The sequence below is a fragment of the Lutjanus erythropterus genome, chromosome 19, assembly GCF_056507025.1.
Source record: "Lutjanus erythropterus isolate fLutEry1 chromosome 19, fLutEry1.hap2, whole genome shotgun sequence".
Taxonomy (NCBI): Eukaryota; Metazoa; Chordata; class Actinopteri; order Lutjaniformes; family Lutjanidae; genus Lutjanus; species Lutjanus erythropterus.
In genome coordinates this window covers 4,137,532-4,160,766 of record NC_139335.1, presented here as the reverse complement: position 1 = coordinate 4,160,766, position 23,235 = coordinate 4,137,532, and the positions used below count along the sequence as shown (strand labels likewise).

Sequence of the window (23,235 nt, the reverse complement as noted above, 5' to 3'; positions counted from 1 at the left end):
CCGCTGCCTGTCACCATCCATAGAGCTGCTTGTAAACATTATTCTAAGAATTTCCATACTTTGAATAAATAACCTCACACACATTTGCAACAGTTCCCAAAGACCTAGTTTAATGCCACTGGCAGCTGATTTAAAGCTCAGCCTTGAACCCTGGCATCTGGTGAGAGGGGGGATGCTGGGACCACTGTGTTTGCCCTCAGTCTGCTGTGGCAGCCTTGTTTTCCTCTAAAGTGTTCATTTGTTTCTGTTTGCTGGGGCTCGGCTCTGCATGTTCGCCGCCTCGCCGGTTCGTCTCATTGCCTCCTGGTCCTGATGTGTGGGTGCGGATCCATTAGAGTGAAGGTCTGGGGGAGGTTAGGGGTGACGTGTCATTAGTGCTCTCTGCATTTCGCCCATGGCTCACTAGTTCGCTGCCGCATCACCTCAGACTTCCCACCTTATGTGCTACAGAGGTGTGTCTGTTTTGGATTCTCTGAAAGCAAAGACGTTTAATGGTGGACTATAACCTCTTTGTGGATAAATAAAAACAAACAAAATGGATCATCAAGTTCGTCGAAAATGGTCCTGTCAAGCTGACAACAGGGAAAGTCGGCTACTGACGCTTTTAGAGTAGAGAGATAGATCCCTCACACACAGTAGAGTCTTCATTTATGGAAATGTTCGCTCTCAGAATGGGCTCTTCTAGGTAAAGTGGCCTGAAAGGTGAATTATGTAACAGCCCAGTGTTTGAAGATGGAAAAAGTATTGGATGGAGTTGTTCAACCCCTCCCCTCCTCCTCCCCAGACTCAAAGCTCAGTCTGCAGGCTGCAGAGATCAAATCTTCACCAGTGCAACATCATAATTGCACACTTAAAAGTGATGACGAGTCCTTCTCTGTAAGTGGATCAGCTGTTTACGACTGTCTTTCGATGTAAAGCTAAGCCCTTTATCCCAAAAATAAAAGCCCACTACTCTGAAATTGCACACTCTGTACTTGGAGCTCAGTGACTCCTGGATTTCCTACTGTCCAGACTCAACTCAGCCATTAAACATCTACTCCTTCAGCAAGGTTACTAATGATTTTTAAGACTCATAAAAGCGAACATTCAGTATTAATTTAAGCTCCATTTAAAGTGAATAAACCTGAAACAGAGGATCACAGCCCTAGTTCTGATTCATTTCTGTTCATTATAATGGATGGAAAACAAATGTGCAAATATGATGACAGGCTCCGGGGTAATTAATCTGTGTATTATCTTCTGTGAATAACTGATTAATCATTTAGTCTGCAAATAGAGAAGAAAACAGTGAAAAACGGCCCCCTTTGAAAGGCATCTGCAAAAGTGCTTGTTTTGTTTGTCCAGCAGTTCAAAATAATGATGTAAAAAGCAGAAGTTAAAAGCGGTGAATGTTTGCTTGACAAAGGATGCATTTTTCAGGATGTTTTACGAGGCTGTTTCCTCCCCTCTTCTTCTGACTCACGTCACTGGCGTCATCCTGTTAGTGTGAAACTGAAGGACATTTTCATCCCCACGTTCCCGGTAATCCTGCTGATAAGTAAGGGGAATTGATTTCAACCCTTACGTCAGCCTCTTTTACTTGGTATGCTGAGCCTCAAACTGTTCGTTTAGCTTCTGCTGCGTGTTCTGTCTGAAGATCAGTACTGTACATAAGCAGGCACGCCGTGTCTTTTTTTTGTTGTTGTTGTTGTCAGCATGTGGTAGGTATTACACAGCCGTGTGTCCTCATTAAAACGGTTTAGCATACTTTAGTCCACGCCGTGTACAAGTCTGGGTCAAACTGTTTGGTCTCTGGAGGAGAGAGAGACGTGAGGAAAACTGTGAGAGCAGGGGAGGACAGATTAAGCGCGAGTCTCCGATGAAATACTTAACCAGGTGCAATGGGTAGAATTTTAAAAGCAATGCAGGACGAGGCACAACATGTCTGCAGCAATAAATAAATTACAATAAAACATGACAGGACTGCTGAGGGAACAGGCAGCTCGCTTGCCTCTACACCACATTTTATTATGCTGTGCTACTAGTCTGGGTTTGAACATTTTGCATAGCACAAAACAAGAAGAGGCTGGTCTTATTAGAGGAGTGTCAGGGGTTTGGGGGTAATACAGGTTTAATCTTAAAGGGATAGTTTGGATTTTTTGAAGTGGGGTTGTGATCTATAGTCGATATATTATCAGCAGTGCATGCTGGTTGGCACACCCCCAGTCTGGAGAAACAGCAGGAGCACCAGTGTAGGAAACTAATCTTTAAACAGGGTCAACATGCTCCCATCCCAACTGTCCCTCCGTGTCTAGTACCCTTAAGCTACTGTGAGAGGGTTGCACTCTGGTTAGGTTTAGACACTAAAACTACTTTTATAGGTTCAGGCGTAAAAACTACATGCAGTGTTGTGCATGAATTCACTAAAAGAGGGCAGCGTTCATTGCACATGCTCGCGTTTTTTGTGAACGGTGAACTGAATGGATCAGTTTTGCAATTAATGAAGGTGAGGTAAAACAAAGAGAGAGACAGATAGATGATAGATTTTTGGAGCTGTGAGTTTACTTCAAAATTTAAAATTTCTTAACTATGAACGTGAGCTAGTTCATTTTAATCTGTGTGAACTTAACTCTGGGGTTACCATGACTACGAAAGTCACGTGTCACTGAAGCTACTCGGGAATCATGTGACGTACAGAATTCACGTGTCTCTCCATGCTCATGACACAAAAGTCACCTGATGAAAGACACATGACGCGCATAATGTTATGTACCTTAGACATTTTGGTTTCACAGGGGACATGAACCCTCGGTCTCCTGGGTGGAAGTCCTGTGATTGTTTGGTCCTGTGACGTTTTCCCTCTTTATGCTCGGTCAACAGGCCGAGGCGTTTCATAGGGGACACACTTTAAGCTCCATTGACTTTGTATTGTGTGACAGAACTTTATAAATCCTGTCCTGCTGATGAAGAAAGTCAGCAGATCAGACACACACAGGGACAGAGAAGCAGGAAGAGGCGGGGCGAGCCGCTGTGTGTGCAGTAATTATTCCAGAGGTGTGTGTGTGTGAGAGAGAGAGAGAGAGTGGAAAAGAGAAAGCAAAAGCAAGGTGAGCAGATTAAAGCAGATTGTGACTAAACACTAAAATAAGGTGGAGAAGTAAAATTAAAATTAGAAATAGCTTATAAAGCAATATATTATTCATAAAATTCCAGAACACCACCATTCAGCACCTTAATATCTTAAGGATTTGGACTGTTGGTCCTATTTGATTATGTTTCCCTGGGCTCATGCAAAAACAAATAATAAGAAATAATCTCATATTGTAATTTTTGGATAATTTAAGCAGACACAAACAAAAATAACTATTCCTGTAAAGCACCCCTGCATCCCAGCAGATGCACAGAAATTCTGATTGTTGGCAAATTTATACTGACCCCAGTAATTATTGTGACATTGCCAACACAACCCTAGCTTACATTTAACATGACCCACTGAATAGAAATGGCAAACGCAAATGAGCTTCTGCAGTAACTATAAGTAATAAAAACACAATAAATGGTTGAACCACAGGTTTGCACTGCAAACCTAAAATGATTCCCGGCTGGAGTCTTAATTTAGACGTGACACACTGACTCTTTAAGCACTCATTTACTGCCCCTCAGGTAACATTTTAAGGCCGGTGGTTAAGGCCAAGTTGCCATTATCCAGTCCAAATAATCCAGCAATGAGTTTCACTCCTGTCTGCCATTGTTTGTTTGTGATTAATTTATGTCGGATTTGTTTTGGTCCGCCCAGCTGTCCGTCCATCTGTTGGGGCCGTGACATAATGCGCAAGCCTGGGGAGTAGCTCCAGCTCTCCCTCCTGCAAACTCACCCACTACCCCCCTCATTTTCCTGACGTCACAGGGCCAGCCTCGATGTTGAGGAGATTGCTGGTCCTCTCCTCACCTCCATCACTTCCTTCACCTTTTTTAACTTTACTCATCATTCCCTTATCCCTTCTCAGCCATACCTCTTTGTGTAAATCAGTGCAGTTGCAATGATTAAATGATTATTAAATTAATCACCAACTATTTTGATAATCGACTTCAGTCATTTAAGTATTGAAATCTCAGCTTGTGGTGCTCTTTGTGCTTTGAGCACCCCAAATTGAGTGCCATCTAGTCCCATGGTACTCAAGAAAAGGCAGAAACTTCTATGATCCATATCCAAAATTCTGCAACACACCAAAACTGTCCAGATGATAAATAGCATCACTCACCAAAGGAAAAACATGTATTTTGGATTTTGGGGTGAACTGACCATTAAAATATGGATCAAGATTTTGCTGTTTTCTCCATTTCAAATGTGAACGTTGATTAAAGTGCTATTCTTGTATCATCCAATAATTGGTGATTAACTTTGATAACATATAATCACAATACAGTAATATATGAACAGTCTAGATCAACAGAAACCTATAATATAAAGAACGTTGCTCAAAGAAACAGAGCAGGAAAGACACTGCACTGAAATCCAACTGAAACTTTCAAGAATAATCTTCACTAAAATTTTAAATTAATTCTAAATTAGCGAAGAACAGATCCATCTCATTCTCTGTTTTTGTCTCTTTCTTTGTCTTTTAGTATCGTGGGTCACACTGAGCCATACACAAAACTGTGCTGTAAGGGCTTCTGCATAGACATCCTGAAGAAGCTGTCCCGCACCATCAAGTTTTCCTACGATCTCTACCTGGTCACCAACGGCAAGCACGGAAAGCTGGTCCGGGGCATTTGGAACGGCATGATTGGAGAGGTAAGAGCCACCAGCAGCTCGCTGCGCGTGGCAGCAGTCCCACTTCACTCAGGACATCGGCAGAGTGACATCGCCAAGATTGTGAATGAGGTCAATTCTCTGTTAGCTGCTTCTCATCACTGCTGTACACAGCCAGGAGTGAAAAAAACACGGCTACGGTGCAAAACCTGAATTTATTTTCAAGGAGAGAACACGTGTGCAGATACAAGTGGGGTTTTTTGTTTGTTTGTTTGTTGGTGTGATTTGCAGGTTAGGTTGATTAAAGCCTAAGAGGTCATTTTTGAGCTTTCTGTGTATGCAAATCTTTAATTTGAAGTGTTATTGATTCTTCATTTGTTACGTTTGCATGTGATCAGAGTGAAAACCCACTGCATCTTTTTCTTAAGTAAAACATTGTGTGCCAACCATAAATAAAAATGAAAACCTCAGTCAAGAGTCTTTTTTGCTTCAGTTAAAAGATAAAAAAAAAAATAAAATAAAAAGGAAAAGCAATTTAAAGTCAAGATTAATGAGTACACGAATAGGTACCAAGGGCACTGTGGTGGGTGAGGGAGGGACTGTTGTACAAAAAGGAGGAGTAGGTGTCCTTGTGAATAATCTCCACAGTCAGATTCCTGGGGCCGGCCCTCCTCTTGAGGAGTTGGAGGATACAACATTAGTTTTTTTCCCCCCCTTTTTTTTCCACAAACAGGAAGGCTATTGTGGTCAATGAGGCATCAACTTCCATAGGAGAGCTAATGGCTTGCATGAGGCGGAGCGTCTGGACTGTAAATCTACCAGCTCTCCATCAGTATGATAAACAGTGGTGTGGTGTGGCAGCAGAGCCTGGAAAAGGGGAGGTTTTTCGAACTGTGCTGGATGTTGGAAGCCATCCTGCAATTATTTTGACTGAGACTGTGACTGCTATGCGTGCCGTGCGCGATTTGATTAGCGGAAATGATCAGTTTTATGTTGCAATTTCTATGTTAAGTGGAAAAAAAAAACTCATGATGATGTGATATTTATTGAGGTCTGTAACAAACATGTTTTATTTTATCTGGAGAACAAGATTTTCAGGCCAGAGCATCTCTGCAGCACCACAGAAACTCATAACACTGTTTTCTCACATTTTTCCTTTCTCAAAAAATTGCTATTTGGTTCCGGATCTGCAAATTGGATGTTACACCTGGCCATATTGATTGATTAATTGATTGATTAGTTTAAAGACAAAAAATGTCAATATTTCCACCCAGTGAAGCTACACTACAATACAGGCCATGATTATGAACTGGAAACTGTGTGCGCACTGTGCTTGGTAGGAGTAATCCAGTAATAATCTCCATTTTTTTCTAAATGTATATGTAATCTGATTACATCTTTATCATCTGTAACTGTGAAGGAATACAGTTAACTTGAATTTTGTATCCAGATTACGTAATCCTGTTACACGTAATCCATTACTCCCACGCTTGGTTCTGACAATAGCGAGAAGAGCATCACTTCCTATTCAGCCGGAGCAGCAGTCACCTTTAACCTGCAGCGATTAAAGTTCCACTTCCTGCCTGTGATATTTTGTCAGCAGACGCCTTATGTAATAGGCATTATGCTATATGCTGCAATACCTTCTCATGGATTAGAGATGGATTAGTTGGTGGATCATGTTTTACAATGCAGTGGTGGAAAAAGGCAAGATAACATCAGGATAGGCTTTTCAGTTGTGTCCGTCTGGCTGCTGGGTGGTCGCCGGAGGAGGCAGACAGTACATCACCCTCGGGGACAGAGGCCGAGTGTGTTGACTTCGCTGATAGATGAGATTTATCTCAAAGGTCAGCAGTGGACGTGCAGTATTATGTCGGACGCCGCTGCACAGAGTCCAATTTATGACAGCGCCAGACAAACATCTGCTTTCCATTCGCACTTTCATCTCACCAAAAACATATCTCTATTGACTGCAGGTGTTCTACAAGCGGGCGGACATGGCCATCGGCTCGCTGACCATAAACGAAGAGCGCTCCGAGATTATTGACTTCTCGGTGCCGTTTGTGGAGACGGGGATCAGCGTGATGGTGGCCAGAAGTAACGGGACTGTCTCACCCTCTGCCTTTTTAGGTGAGGAACTCCTCTGTGCTCTGAAGTCATGAAGACACTTGACTTGGCTTGAAAAAATGTGCTCAGTTTAAGCTATGATGTGGCATTGTGGTCTAGTTGTTACGTCACATATGGTGTACTGTGATTGGATGGGACTGGGTCGTTCCAGCCAGGGACCTTTGTTGCACTTCTCTCCCCTCTGTATTTCCTGTTGCCTCTCTACTGATTACTTTTTTATTTCATAAAATTATCATATTCAAAGCTTTTTATTTAATTATTTTTTTCCTGCTTGTAGTGTCTTGTATGATTTTATTATTTAATCAAATATCATTTTATATGCTCACACTTACAAAAAAAAGTTGAGAAAATTTCAAGGCAACAGAGTCTCTAAATTTTTGATTCATTTAACTCAAACTCTTAAGTTTAAAAATAAACTTTGAAAAGTGTTGAGAAAATTTGCCGTTCTTCTCAACTTGAATTGTTGAAAAAAGAAAACTATTTAAAAAAACTGAAACTCAAAGATTGAAGTTTATTTAGTTTACTTTTTTAAAAAGTCAAAGTCATCAGTCTTTGTTTAACTTGCCCAGTTTTCTTCATCACTACCAGCAGATGAAGTTTGAATCTTGAGCGATTCCTGTCTGTCACCTGTCTGACTCTGCCCTGTGTCCTCTCTCCCTGTAGAACCATACAGTCCAGCCGTCTGGGTGATGATGTTCGTCATGTGTCTGACTGTTGTGGCCATCACGGTTTTCGTCTTTGAATACTGCAGTCCGGTTGGGTACAACCGAAGCCTGGTCACTGCAAAGGGTGAGCCCCCCCCGCAAACACACACACACACACAACCACAACGGCATAGCAGACGAAACTATGGCTGCTTGATAAGCAATAACTGATTTGTTTGTTGCATGTTGACCATTATGTGGCAGCAGGACACTGCAGGTGGTTGTAAATCCCTCAGAGCGGGGCACAGACCTCAGCACAATTTGGGAGGGATGGTGAAAATGACTGGACATATTCCTGGGTGAGCACAGCTGTCTGGCTGCGCACAGAAACCAGTGCATCCAACGTGGAGCCAAACACAGGCTAAACGAGAAAGTGTTCACATGCGGGCTACTATTCTGATCAAAAGTTTGTGACGTGTTGATTAACACGTATTTCATATTTTTACGGGTCGGGTGGCGTGGATGGGCTCTCATAATGGGTAAGGTGGGTGCAGATATTAAAAAATTCCTGACCCACGCATCACTACTGCAGTTTCTGATTATTAAGCCACCTTTTACCATCAGCAGAGAGATGAAGAAAACAGGTCGGTTTTAGAACCACTGTCTATGTTACTAACTGCCGCTTACAAGGTTCATTATTCAAAGGTCAATTTATGTGAATTATTCACGTAAAAATACCCCCTGCTCCTGGCGAGCGGACAGACTATTGAACCAAAGTCCAAATCACCAAGACTCTTTTCTGATTGGCTTCCATATACAGACACAATCAGTGTAAATGTAATTCACACTATAAGTACTAACTGGTCCGGGGTCAGCACCAGATATGGTAAGACAGATATGGGGGACATAAACAAAACCTTCAAAGAAAAAAGTTGTTTGAGTGTGAATTATTTCAAAAGTCTTGTTATCCTGAATGTAAGCAAATAGTTAGCTAAAAAAAAAACAAAGAAAAAAACAGTGTTAATCACGTCCCAGTATGTTTCACAGCATTAATCTCCATCTAAAAGGTATCTTGTGCTTCAGTATCAGACACCGAGGGATCGTGACAAATCGTCTGTATGTGACGAGTTGGGATGGAAATGTGTTGAGATTGAACCACGGAGCAGTATACTCACTAACTTAAACATCTAATGCAGTAAAATGCAGCACAGAACATTATAGCAGCTGTTTGATTAATCCAAAAACATCACAATATTATAATACTGAGAGGTACCATTTTACTGCACAGTGAGCACCTTAGCGAGGACTTTCTTATTTTTGGACGATTAATGAAAACATACTTAAGAACATCACATTCCACTGCTGCCATGTTCTGCCAATAGATCCCCATAAATCTTATACGCTGGACCTTTAAGTGCCCCGAGGGGCTTCAGAGAACATGTGAAATCCAAGCCTATTTACAGTGGCCACATATTGGATCAATGCCTGGAAAATTGAGATACTGCAGTTTCATCTCTGAGCCATGTGGTCTATAAAACATCTTATAATGGATGAAGAAAGACCAAAGGGCGCTGCGCTCGTGGCTCAGCTTCTGATCTTTGTCTCCATGTATTTTAAGATGCCTCCCATATATGATGTAGAAATTAACAGCAAGGTCAAATATGACATGTTCTCATTGCACCACAAGGACGTCAAATTGGCGCTATGTGTTTTAGTTTAACTGAGTTGTCCTTCAGAATACCAAACAAGACAGCTGCTTCACTGCTGCTACTGTGCGTTATTGTCTCCATAAGTCAGTCAGCTGACATTTGACATTTGATTTCAAGTTAAAGATGTAAGAGCTCTTCATCATAACGGCAACACTGACATATTTCGATTTGTACTGAAATACTATGCCAATAAAAAAAAAAGGTCACTTGTTTCTGGATCTTATTTAGTACCACATACCCAGTGGTGCTGGTGACTGGCACTAAAAACAACTAATTCCAGCTTTTGTCCAGCTTTCAACAGCTTTACATTACTATAGATTGTGCATCAGATATCAATTAAAAGGAGAATTGAGATTCAAGACACTGTCCTCACCAAAAAACAACACTTAAGTCATTTGTACAACATCAGCTCTTTGCTTCGTCCTCCCTAGATCCCGGAGGTCCCACCTTCACCATTGGGAAGTCGGTGTGGCTGCTGTGGGGAATCGTGTTCAACAACTCGGTCCCCATCGAGAACCCAAAGGGCACTACCAGTAAGATCATGGTCCTGGTCTGGGCTTTCTTCGCCGTCATCTTCCTGGCTTCCTACACAGCCAACCTGGCAGCCTTCATGATCCAGGAGCAATACATTGACACGGTCTCTGGACTGAGTGACAAAAAGGTACGCAGCTCTGTCTTTGTCATTGACAGTCCCGTGTGTGTGTGTTTTCAGGCATGTTGTTGTGTTTGATGTACAGCTTAGGAAAAACACAAAGTGGTCTATTTTTGGGTGTGTAAACAGCGTGTGGCGGAGCTATGAAGGCAAATATCCGGAAGTGGCAATGTCATGGCCGTGCCTTTTCACTTTCCCTGTGAAATATAAAAGGGTTCATAGAGTAAGTGGTGAAATTGAATTACACGACTAGACTCTTCAGCCAGGGATGTCTGTGAAAAGCCTATGAAATGTAATACACAAGTGGATTTTCTGGGGAGACGGCGATTATAATTTCTGGTATTATCTTATGCATATTTGCCTGGCCTGAGGATCTGTTTTATAGGAGTATTGACAAGGAAATCCATGTTAAACCATCAGCACAAGAATTGGTTTGTAGACTCTTTGCTTGCGGGCAACTGAAGGGATTAAAGAGGCATTTGAGGAAAAGACCAAGCTGTCCACTGCTCATTACGATTCTGGCAAAGTCATTTACAATTCCCGTTTCATTATACATTAACTCTGCTATGCAGAGAAAGGAACAAGAGCCATTTTGACAGCGAGCCCATAGATTATTGAACAGCATTCTGCGAAGGAGCATGTAGAGAATGGAGCCTTGAACTGCTGTTTGTCCAGCTGTGCCGAACCCCTCAGGTTAAGTAAATGTAAATGAGGTACGAGATGAAGCCACAGAATGTGACCTTGTATCAGAGGAGAGAGTGATGAAGACGAGCAGACCTGCTGTAAGGACACTGCGCTGTGTTGAGGCAGATGATTACCTCATCCCTACAGAATGGACACTTCACTTATAAGAAAAGTCCTTGTGATGGGGTAACACATCATGTTAACTCTGACATTGCTTAACCTCCTTCAATCCACTACATCTCTGTCCAATAGAGTACCAGGACAGTGAAAATGTTTCAGTAACATGCCATCAAGATATAATGTGGTAGCTTAATCTACGAATGTTACACGGAGATATAAAGACTGTCCTCACCAGAAAAACAACAGCATTAGCTGTTTGGTCAAACACTTTGAACAACAAATACGTTTTCCTGATAAGAGACTCCTTGCGGTCTTGCAAATAATCAGTGCTGCCTGTCAGACACCAAGGTCAAAGTAGTAGGATGTTGTTGTAGCGCTGCAAACCTTTTAGAGGGGAGGTTGTAGCACGTTTGGCTGAGCATTTTGATTCTGACAGCACAGACAACATTTCGCATTTTGTTTCTTATCATCAATCAGTGTTAGTTTCTTTATAGTATGAATACAATCTATTCCTAAACATTAACCAAAGAAGTTTTTTTTAGAAGAAGCAGCAGCGTTTCAACATAAAGTTAAGAATAACTGACTACACAATAATTCAGAGCAATAAATAACTCTGTAATTCTGACTTGACATTACCACAGTCATGCACAATTAACATGTGCATGGCGCTTATTTTTGCACATGATTTTTACATTTCATATTTCAAGATTTCTATTTCGTCTTATATTTTATATGTAGGACTTGGACGATTCGTCAACATGATCAATGTCATTGATTACGGAAATAAGTCGATTTGCATAACGTGCATCAACTATGAATTGCCGTGCAGGGTCGAAGCATGGATCCACCCTGATAATATGTCACAAAGAGCCTTGCCGCGATCATCTAAAGTGTGGGAGCATTGTGGACAGACATGCAACAGTGTGCTTCTTCTGCAAGCTCCGTGAACTGTAAATGTGTGAACACAGCAGTACAACTGCTCTGCTCACGCGCTGGAAGTGAAACACCTAGTAATCTGTCTTCTTGCAGCAGCAGCAGCAGCATCCAGTTTACTTTCTGTCAGCGCCATAGCATGATACATCAGGATCTTCAACACGTGGAACGTGTTTCTTTTAGTAGAAGTCTCTTAAGATAGAGTTTTTCGATGTTTGTATAATTTTGGTTTGCGGTATTGAATCATACAGATATAAAGGCCATTCACATCCACCACTACTGTTCACTTGGCTGTATAGTGTAATTCTGTTATTCTGTGCTCCTAGTACTTAGTAGTGTTGCTCCTTTGTAGCTCTTGGTTGTCTATGTTTTAACAGCTACTCTGGTCTATTATATGAACCTACTATTCGTCATCTAAATGACAGGGCTGAGGATGGAGGGTAATGTATGCTGTACAAAATGTAAAATCTCTAAGAGACAAACTTGTGATTTGGGTCTATACATATAAAATGTGACCTCAAGAGCTTGCTCAAGGTTTGATATCAGAATGCAGAAGATGTCTGATTCATTTTCAGAACGTCCTGACAAGATATCGTCCCCCCCTTTCTCATACACAAACTTTAGCGCAAATTGTCCCTCAGCTAATGTGCTGAGAACGTATTTGCATAAGGTTAATGAAAAAGTGCAATTTTGTCGATTGTATTTCCACCCCATCCCACTTCCTGTCCTCGCAGCTAATTAAATGCGTATAGTACTGCCAAAAGCAAAGGGATAAAATGAGAAGTTCATTTCTTACTGCAGACAAGGAAGGGAGGAGAAAATCTGGATCTCTTTGGATGCTGTGTCCAATTGTTGAACTGCAGAGTTAGAAGTGTAAATTAACAGAGCAAGAGGGCAGCAGGATAACAAGCACAAATGCACTTGGGAGTTGAGGCAGAAATCACAAAAATTAAGATGTGGTGAATGTCATTGTCTTAGTATTTTTATAGCGCCTCTAAATAACAGTAAAAAATACTGCCAACCTTCCACCACCAGGGTGATGGAACAACCTTTAATTTGATTATATGCTCATATGCCAGGTCTCTACAGTGATAATTCCTAGGGGAAATATTATTAGAGAAATAAATTACACAATTTCTATTCAGTTACTGATCATTTGTATCATTGTCAATTCTTTTTCTACCTTTCTTGACAGTTTCAAAAGCCACAGGAGCAGTACCCTCCGTTCCGCTTTGGTACGGTCCCAAATGGCAGCACAGAGCGCAACATAAGGAGTAACTACCCAGAGATGCACTCCCACATGGTCAAATACAACCAGAAGGGAGTAGAGGATGCCCTCAACAGCCTCAAAACAGGGTAAGTGTCTGCCAAAGATAGTAAAATACATATTTACAGCAGAATCGAGAGCCAGAGCGGAGCCAAACTGTTATATAATGACCATTTAAGTAAAAATCCTTTTCTTTACCCTGCTAGGAAACTGGATGCCTTTATCTATGATGCTGCTGTGCTGAATTATATGGCTGGCAAAGATGAGGGCTGCAAGCTGGTGACCATTGGCAGTGGGAAAGTGTTTGCTACCACTGGTTATGGCATTGCCCTGCAGAAGGATTCACGCTGGAAAAGACCCATCGACCTGGCCCTGCTTCAGTTCCTGGCTGATGGTAAAATCCTCATATATATACAATAGATGCTGCATGAATTTCACAGAGTATTACCAGCAATGCTAGAATAACTGTATCTGCACATTTTCCACGAACCTCAACCGAAATAAGTGGATAAGAAGAGAAACAAGGAAGTGGCAAGGGGAAAGTGTATATGAATATAGGGTACAAAATATTATTACAGTAAAAATTTATCTAATGAGAGAAGCATCAATGAAAGTAAGTTTCAGGAGGAGATTTACACTCACTCTGCAGACACAAGCTCCTCGGGCAAGTTATTTCAATGCCTCTGGCAAAAGCCTGGTCACCTTTGGCTGAAGTACGCAATAGATGGTAAGGAAGAAGGAAGGAGGAGGAATAATACAACACTTTGTCAAACTCAGAGGCCAAACAAAAAGTGCTGTGATATTATTATTATTATCTCACAGAGCAGCATTAATTTCATTGACTAACCATTTTTGTTGCAGGTTTAGTCAATGACAATATTTTTTCACAAAAACAAAAAGATGACAAAAACTATGACAAGAGCTATTAACAATTTGGTCAATAAATAAAAAGTGACGAAAATGTTAGGGAGGGATGAGTGGGGAAGAAATCAAATCCCCAAGGCACAGAGAGTCCAGCCTCTGACTGAGCTGCAGACTCAAGAGAGTTCTTATTGTTGTTTCCCACCAGTCTCTCTTTTTTTTTCTTTTTTTTTTCTTTTACCTATTTAATCTTCTAAAAACATACAGCTTCAACATGAAAAAAGTCTTTGCACCAGTCACAACGACATACAATGGATGGCAAAGAGTCTCCCATAAATATGGAAGCTTAGTTTTATGGTGGTCATGACCTAAAAAGGTGGGAACTGTTGCTTTATATTAGTTTAATCATGTGGCCATCATTTGCTTCTCTTCCCCTAGAAGAACAACTGCTGTCTACTTTAAAAAAAATGATAAGTTAGCCTATCAGGATTGATTTGGGATTCACTAAATCACAAACAGAAGAAGTGCGCAGCCTTGTACAGTTGTATCTGAGGTGCTGAGTCTTTGAGAGAATTTCATGATCCCCTGAAAATGCATTTCATGAGAGGTTGGAGGGCTTTTTCATTACTCATTCAAAGGCCCCTAGTAATACTACTGTTATGCAAATAGGGCTTAAGTCTGTATTCTGTGCCCCTCGCTCACAGGTGACACACAGAAGCTGCAGACTGTCTGGCTCACGGGCATCTGCCGTAATGAGAAGAAAGAGGTGATGAGCAGTAAGCTGGACATCGACAACATGGCAGGAGTTTTCTACATGCTGCTTGTGGCCATGGGCCTGAGCCTGCTGGTTTTCGCTTGGGAACATCTGCTCTACTGGAAACTACGACACTCAGTCCGCAAATCAGAGCGCCTGGATTTCCTCCTGGCTATCAGCAGAGTAAGTAATTGCCACATATGAAAAAAGTGCAGATAGAGCAAAATGGTTTTAAGTTACCTTTGTACAAAAATTAAATGTTTGGGTCATGCCGCCATCTACTGTAGGTAACCCACCAACTATGAGCAAGTACCCCAAAACAACCACACATCAAGTTATCAGAACTATCCCTTTAAGAGAAAAGTGCAGCAACAATACTTTCCTTTAATGACAGCTGTGGTTTTATAATGTATGTAATCAGCCACACAAGTAACAAAACACTTTTTGCAGACAGAAGTTTAACAGAATCTAATAGTTATGTATGCGACAGCCTCGCTGCATAAAAAATGCAATTCAAAGACGGTTGTCTCCTTCTCAGGTATCCTTCAAAACGTAGCTCAAGAAATATTGGCAATGCAGTAAGTAATCAACACACTATTAGAATAGTTGAAGGGCAGCAACAATAAAAAAAAGATAGTGAAATAAAATGAGTTTAAAGCAATAAAAGAACTTCATGGATACTTGGTGAAATATTGTGATGGCCGTGATCCCTGAGAAATTGAATTTAAATTGTCCCATTAAAAAACCTTCATCTGTGTGTCGACGGTATTCAGAGGTGAGATTAAGTATTCTAAACAGATACACAATTTGAAAGTAAAATAAAGCCGGTGGGATAAAAATGGAGAAACTAATATGGTAAGTGCATGATCAGCAACTCGCTCATTTATATGCCTGAGCTGTTTTAAGAGCAAGTTCTGTGCAAACAATATTTCAAACACAGCAACACGAACATGAAACCATCAGATACAACAAGGCTGTCTTTTTTCTGCATTTATGTTTTTTATTATTATTTTTGCACCTCATTTGCTTTGTAAGTTAATTGAAATTTTATAGAAACTGACCAAAACTAATCATCCGTGGAGAACCATGACTGCAAACCTTTTGGAGTTTAGCAGATTCTTGGTTTGGTCTGATGAAGTTCATAATTTCACCCTTGCGTCTCTCTGCAGGGCATCTACAGCTGCTTCAATGGAGTAGAGTCAACTGACCGCAATGGGAGCATGCAGAGTCCGGATGTCACCACCAACTATTCACAAGCCAATATGCTAAAGATGCTGCAGACAGCCAAGGACATGGTGTCCTCTGCCAGAGTGGAGAACTCTCTAGACAATGCCACCAAAACAATAGAAAACTGGAGCAGGCGGGGAGCTGACAATGTGCGGGCTGGCCTGCCACCCAGAGTAACAACCACAGACATGACCCATGGCCGTCTGCCCTACATCTCCAGCATCACAGACAACCATTCGCCATACCCTCAGAGGGCTCTCACACCCACCTTCCCGGTTCACTATGGGGACACGTCCACCCAGCCCCTCCTGGATAAGCCCCGGGTGGTGACCCGACCCACCCCGCTGCGCTACACGCTGCCCACCCGCAGCAGTCAGCATGTCTTAGAGAGGACTCTGCCGATCTCCAGCCTCAGCAGCCCTCATATCGCCATGCGGGACCCTATCCCCTCTGGTACTTCTAACCCCCACCACAGCAGCAGGCTGTATGTGGAGAACCAGGCCCGGCACCCCACGTCCCCTTTTGTTCCTTACAGGGAGTTCCAGGTACCCGATATCTACGTGGAGCACAAAGGACCGGTGAGGAGGAAGTTTAGCTACCCCCCTGACTGTGTGAGCCGGAGGAGGAGGTCCCATAGCTACGTGTTTGATGCTGCAGACCCCAGAGTGAGAGGGGACTACGACGAACCTCGATCCTGCCTTGCTGAGTTGAGGGCCAATCACCTCCTGAACAACCACGCCCCTGTTGCTGCTGCCATGGCCTGCACCGCAGGACACTACCCAGGCGGCAGCACCAGCTGCAACTCCTGTATGAAGTCCTATCTGGAGCCTGAAATGGATGACATACCACTCTTGGGGAAGGAAAAACTCAACCGCCGCGCCTCATTCCTCAAAGCCACGTGGGGCAACGACAGGATCCATCAGGTGGATGAAACAAAGCCCTCCACGTCCACATCTCAATCCACCCGCGTAGACATGCCTGACCTTTTTCCACGGGTGGTAGTGGCCAACCCAAAGCCCCACAAATTATACGGCAGTCTGGGGCACAACCTGTCCTGCTACCCCTTGGCTGCTGAGCCTGCCTACTTGGACCCAGCCCACATGGGCTCCTACCCCTACAAGCAAAAGCTCAAGTACTCTGAGTCCACCCGGCTGCCCTCTTACAGGGAAGCCATCCTGCAGAATGCCGCTGCCCTGCGCCGCTCCTCCTCCACAGTGGTGCACAGACACTACTCCACCTACCTGAACTCGTACACAGACTTACCGGTGTATGTGGGGCCACTGGCCCAGGGACCGTCCCAGTTCTATGACGGCTCCAAGGACATGTGCCACTTGTTTCCCTGTACAAGCCACTGCCCAGATAACGCGGCAATGCTGCCTCGTATGAGCGACAGCAGGAACAGAGAGCGGAGACAGGTGTTGGTGGCGCGCAGAGTCAACAGTCCCTATGTGCCAAAGCCCTGGGGCAGAGTATCCAGCCTGGAGTCTGAGGTCTGAGCCCCCATCCTTACTGGACCTCCACTAGGCTCTCAAACTGAGCCCCTCTGAAGAGAGGCACGCCTGGGGGGGTTCTCCCCTCAGCCTCTGGTTAAAGCAAAAATTAAACTCTACACCAACAGTGTATTTGAGAGTGCTGACTCTCAATTATCAGTGCAATAATATCTTGGGCAGCGACATGTAAAGGAGAAGACACTGACGAGCAAATTCCTAATGGGACTTTGTGAGCCAACCTTAAAATATTAATAAAAGAAAAGGCAATGTTGAAAAGTATTTAATACATAAGAATTTAACCTGTTGATTGTTATTTAAAGGATTTTTAAATGCTGTGTTGCTATATGGAAGAATTCTGGGAGACAATATACTGTAGCCTCTCAATCTGATTACGACTTGAGACATTTCTTTTTCTCTCTTTTTTTTTTTTTCAAAATCATTTCAGTACCCACCATGTCAATTGAGAGATTAATTATTAAGACAATTTTGTGATTAAACCACCGACATATCTTCCCTGAATTTTCTAAGTCAGCGACCTTGGGTGCGCAGTTGATCTGAGGCTTTCTGCTCCATTGGTCATTAATGTAATTTGACTGGGATTTTAAAAAGGGAAAACCATAAAAAAGTATCACGTGTATTTCCACTGTTACACTACCCTTTAATAAAGAACAAGGTCATCTCAAGGGCCTTTTGGAATCATCTGTCATCTCAATCTGTATGTTAAACATGCTCTCACATCATACGGTGGCGTAATGAATGTGACTTTTCACTGCTGCTTTATTTTGCATACAATCTATTATTTCAACCTGCCAACAGAACAGATGATTATGTGTCTTGATCGAGGTTCAGTTACAGCTTTGTGGGAGAGGAGAGCGATGGATTAACACAAACCGCAACATACACAAACTCAACAGTTCGTGTCCTCTATTGAAGCCCGTTTCCACCAGTGAAAGAAAAGATTTATTTATTTCATAATTAGGACTTTTTACTTTGTATCTCATCATTTAGATTTTTTAAATTTCATTATTTTGATTTTTATCTCATAATTATGACTTGCCAGGATTTTTTTTCTTCCACTAGGTCGGTCAATATATCAGTCGGGCTCTAGTTTAAATAATGTTTGGCCGGACAGCAAGTTTGGACTTCTGTGAGTCAGTGAGGCTGAAGAACTTTAATTTAAAAATGGAGGTAACAAAAAAAAATCTGGAAGAGGTGATGAAACCTTTAAGAAGAGTCTGAGTGTCTCATTTGGCTTCCTCTGAAGTTTGATTCGCTGGCGAACACACTTTACAACCCTGAAAATGAATAAAGTTTACTTTCATTCGCACATTGTTTCCTTAAGACAAATGTTAGCTGAGGGGGGCCGGGAGCCAAATTCAATCCTTAATCCTTAAAAATCACACACTAGTGGGGGGAACAAATCAAAACGCTGGAGCCTTAAACACTCCCTTCACAGCAATTATCCATTTTCTAATGTTTGAAATATCACAGCTCGCAGTGCTTAATTCAACATGACTCCCATTTAAGCGCTCACATTTTAATAGTTCTGGTCCTAAACAGTCTGATTCACCTCATGTGAATATGACGAGTCATCAAAGCAAAACCACAACTGCATTAATGTGATCAGTGATCCATGCAGCCGTGGAACTCTCATGCCTTTGGGCTATTGTGTGTTTTCAGGTTGGCCCAGAGACAAACAGGGGTATAATGGCGCAGCGATGAGGCATTTATGTATTCTGCACTCTTCTCTACGACGTGCAGAATTGATGGGAGGGCTGGCTGATTGCACTGCGGATGATAAATGATTCTACACATGCACATAAAATATCACAAGCCATTTGCAATGTCCAAAAAAAAAAATATCCACAGCCACACACGTGCTGTTGTGGTACAGGAGTGCATACTGCTGGAGATATTAAAGGGGTAGTTAGGGTTATTTGATGTAGGATTGTATGAAGTAGTTAGGAGATGGCAGTCGGCACGCCCCCGGTTTGGAGAAGCAGAGAGGGACACCAAACAATGTACTGCTGTGGACAGGGTCAGCTGTATTTTAGCAACTTAAATTTTTTTTTACTTCACTTGAGTTCCATTTTTCCAACTTGATGCTTCTACACTACATCCCAGAGGAAAATACTTTTTAATACACTAAACTGAAAAAAGTCTGTTTCCTGACTTTGCAAAGATTCATGGTTGTCACAGGACAGTGATGCTACAGACCTTTGATAGTTTTACAGACCATGATGCATTGCTGTAGATTAAACCAGCCAACAGTGGCCTATGAACCATAATATCAATAATATTATTATTATTGATCATATTAATCAATAAACATCAACTTAACATTACTATGAATGAATGATATCAAACCTGGAGACGAGGAAACAAGTTTACCAGATTACTGTTCACTCCGTTCATTCTCGGGATGATATTTTGTCTTAAATTCTGCTTCATCCTCTCATCAAAGTTGTAAATATTCACACCTGCTTTGACACAAGGGGAAGGCGGGGCCCTGCACAACTTTCCTATTGTGTGTTTAGGGCCGACCGGCGCTGGTTAGAGGTAATCCAAAAGTAATGGGAAGTAATCTAGTTACATTACTTTAATATTGTGATAGTTGGATCAGGTTACTGACTCCATTTTTAAACAGGTAATCATTAACTGTATCAGAATACATTTTTAAAGTAACCCTCCCCAGCCTGCTATTAAGGCTAATTGGATTCTGGATTGGATAAAGACCACTCAGTCATGCAGATATCCATGTAATATTTTCAGTGAAACTCTCCATTCATTCTTTTCCAAGGAAAATTTGACTTTTGATGTAATTTGAAGGTCTTTCTGTGTTAAATGGTCTGTGTGGCTCCATCTCAGCATGGTGCACTTATTAACTGGAGCTTCTGACTGATACCACTGAGCGATGAGCACTTTTCACCAAAGCCCAGCGCCGTATAGAAACATGACGCCTAATTGGACAAAGAGAGATTAATGCCACAAGCACTTAATAAGTGTGAGAACTGACTCTCAGCTGAATAAACTCATTTCTGGAGCCCTAAAGTGAATCTCTGCAGATGAATATATGAACTCTTTCACTATGCTCACTGACCAGACCAATTCTCATTCATTTCACACAATAATTAATGACTAATTCTGTCATCTGTGTGCTTTGTAACGTGACAAATTCATTCCCTCTCACTCCTCTTTGAAATGTATGAATTCGCAGAAGGTGGGCGTGCAAAGACGAGCCATGCCTGACAATTCATTTCCCAATTTTACTACATAAATACTGGACAAGATTATATCAAGCGTCAGGGAACAGTTTATGAATATGATTTCACTCTTGATTCCCTCAGCATATTGAAAATATTGAAATTGGATAAAGTCAGTGGTACAGCTGAGCTGCTGATTTGTATCTGTAGGCAGAAAGTTACCCACAAGCCCAGGGCTCTCACTTGAAGAGGGTTTTTAAAAAAGATGGCGTCTAATGTCCCATTAAGTGAACGATTCATTTTCACTGCTGCCATCCTGAAACCGGTTGAATTATTGTCTTCTTTCTCATTAGCTGAGATGAACTACAAATAAACAATGTTGGCAGGGGATGACAAAACACAGGAGACCCCTCCACATACCTGATCACCTGACGGAGCACACGGGTCATACATCAGACCAACAACACGACATCAAGCTCCAGTCGTGTGCAGCATGAGGAGTGAGGGAGTAAATGGCAGGTGTGGAACATTAGAGGTGTAATACTGCAGGATTACAAAAATACACTTTAAAATAAAGAACAATATAGAACCATGTGCAGTGTGTACACATTTCCACGCTACACACGTCTCAATGTCTAATTTATAGAAACATTTACAGGTAAGACCAACTAATATCTACCTTGTTCTGCAGATATTCTCAGGTATTTTTTACCCTTGTTACATTGTTTTTCATCTTGTTACATCTTTTTCGTCTTAGGTCTTGTTTTTCCTCGTGTTTTTCATCTTGTTACAGTGTTTTTAGTCTTGTTGCATCTTTTTTGTTTTGTTACATCTTTCTGTCTTTTACGTCGTTATCATCTTGTTACATTGTTTTTGTCTTGTTACATTTTTTACATTTTACATTTTTTTCTTGTTACATCTTTTCTGTCTTATGTCAGGTTGTTTCTCATGTGTTTTTCATCTTGTTAGCGTTTGTAGTCTTGGTATGTCTTTTTTGTCTTGTTACTTTGTTTTAAGTCTTGTTTTGTCCTTTTAGTCTTTAGTAATTTTTCATCTTGTTAAATCTTTTTCGTCTTGTTACATTGTTTTTGCCTTGTTACATCTTTTTCCTCGTTATGTCATTCTTGTCTTTTACAGCATTTTTAATCTTATATTGATTTTCATCTTATTACTTTTTTAAATCTTTGTTGTTTTCATCTTGTTACATTTGATGTGTGTGATATATGGGAATTACCTCTTTTTGTGTGTCAAAATGAGTGTTGGTGTTGGGAAGGCGGTGCACAATGATGCAATATAAAAATAATTAATTATTCTCCTCAAACGAATTAAAAACTGAAGATCTGAGCCTGTTTGGAAAATGTAAGGAGTAGAAAGTGCAGATGTTGGTGTTCAGATGTAGGGAGTAGAAGGTTCCCAGAAGTATAGTAACAAAGTATTTGTACTTAGTTACTTCTCATCTCTGGCATGTTGGTGTGTTTGAAGACTCAACTGCTTCAGCTCCTCTCTTGTCTACTTCCTCCACTTTACCCTTCACTTTTCCTCTCAGACCCCTCTGCTTAACCCACAGACAATGTGTTAGTGATGTGTTTAATCAAACCACCTGGATGGGTTAGAGCTGGCAAAGAGCCAGACTTCACTCTCTCTCACACACACACACACACACACACACACACACACACACACACACACTGACCCATCGAGGCCCTTCTCATTAGCTCAGTCATGATGTGTGGACCCGGGCCGGCCAGCTGAGCAGGTTTCTGCAGAGACCGAGGCCTGCTGTTTGTTTGATGAATCCTTGAACTCCCCTTCCACCACAGGAATGACAGCTCTGTGGAGGCAAACGCAAAGCCGCAGGGGGGGGATGGTAGTCGCGGTGGTGGTGGTGGACAAAATAACGGAAACAGCACATAAAAAAGATTTTTTAACTTTTATCCGACTAAACCGCAGATACAAAGGCAGGGACGCGGAGAAGTTGAACGTGTCACCTTTAAAAGATGTCTGATAATCAGCGCCTTTATTATGGGAGTTTTTTTTTTTTCAAAGCAAAATGATGCAACCGAGATCCAAAGAGCAAACAGTTGGTGCTGCACTGCAGGTGTATCAGTCAAACTCAGACTTAAATAGTCAAAGCTCTAACCTGGCAGGACACGTACAGGAAATGAGCCCTGAGTCGTATGATAATAAGACAAACAAGAAAACCTCTCTCTGAAATGTTTTTTTTTACAATCATTTTTGGACTTCAAGAGAAGAAAATTATTCAGGCCAAGAAGAAAAAAAATATTTACAGCCTGACCTCAATCAAAGTTTGGTTGCAGTTTAGTTCACAGTACAATATGTATAATAATTTCCAATAATTTCACATTTTTTTGTCTTTAAATTAATTAATCAATCGCACACAACAAAGCTAACTAATAAACCTAACAATAAACTTAATACAGCGATTAATCCATTATTAATCAAGTATTAAATTAATTGGCATCTATTTTGATCATCGCTTCATTGTTTTGAGTCATTTTTTAATTAAAAAAATAATCGGGGCAGTCACGTCGATGTAGTTTTGATGAATGTACTGGATCCATTTCATTAGGATATGTAGTCGTTTTAACTGTATGAAGCCCAGGTAGAGGAGGAGGAGGAGGAGGAGGAGGAGGAGGAGGAGGAGGAGGAGGAGGTGGTGCTGACATGAGGTCAGAGGGTGCAGTAGATTAGGTTAATGGAGGGATGAAATAATGCGGTAAGGCAGACTGGTATGGATTAAAGCAAGGCTGTTGACCCTTTAATGATGCCAATTATAAAATGCATAACTGAAGGCAAAGATCAATATCCTGA

General features: G+C 41.6%; 1 protein-coding gene across 1 annotated transcript in view; it reads left to right on the top strand.

Annotated features, from left to right (window-relative positions):
• grin2ca (glutamate receptor, ionotropic, N-methyl D-aspartate 2Ca) overlaps nucleotides 1-17,899 on the top strand; it is an 80,151-nt gene extending 62,252 nt beyond the window's left edge. The window contains exons 6-13 of the mRNA XM_084744356.1: nucleotides 4,606-4,774; nucleotides 6,709-6,862; nucleotides 7,523-7,648; nucleotides 9,644-9,873; nucleotides 12,797-12,957; nucleotides 13,075-13,262; nucleotides 14,434-14,666; nucleotides 15,653-17,899. Of these exons, the coding sequence (XP_084600482.1) occupies nucleotides 4,606-4,774; nucleotides 6,709-6,862; nucleotides 7,523-7,648; nucleotides 9,644-9,873; nucleotides 12,797-12,957; nucleotides 13,075-13,262; nucleotides 14,434-14,666; nucleotides 15,653-17,206 (2,815 nt within the window). The 3' untranslated portion in view covers nucleotides 17,207-17,899. The remainder of the gene's footprint in view (nucleotides 1-4,605; nucleotides 4,775-6,708; nucleotides 6,863-7,522; nucleotides 7,649-9,643; nucleotides 9,874-12,796; nucleotides 12,958-13,074; nucleotides 13,263-14,433; nucleotides 14,667-15,652) is intronic.
• The last annotated feature ends 5,336 nt before the right edge of the window (nucleotides 17,900-23,235 follow it).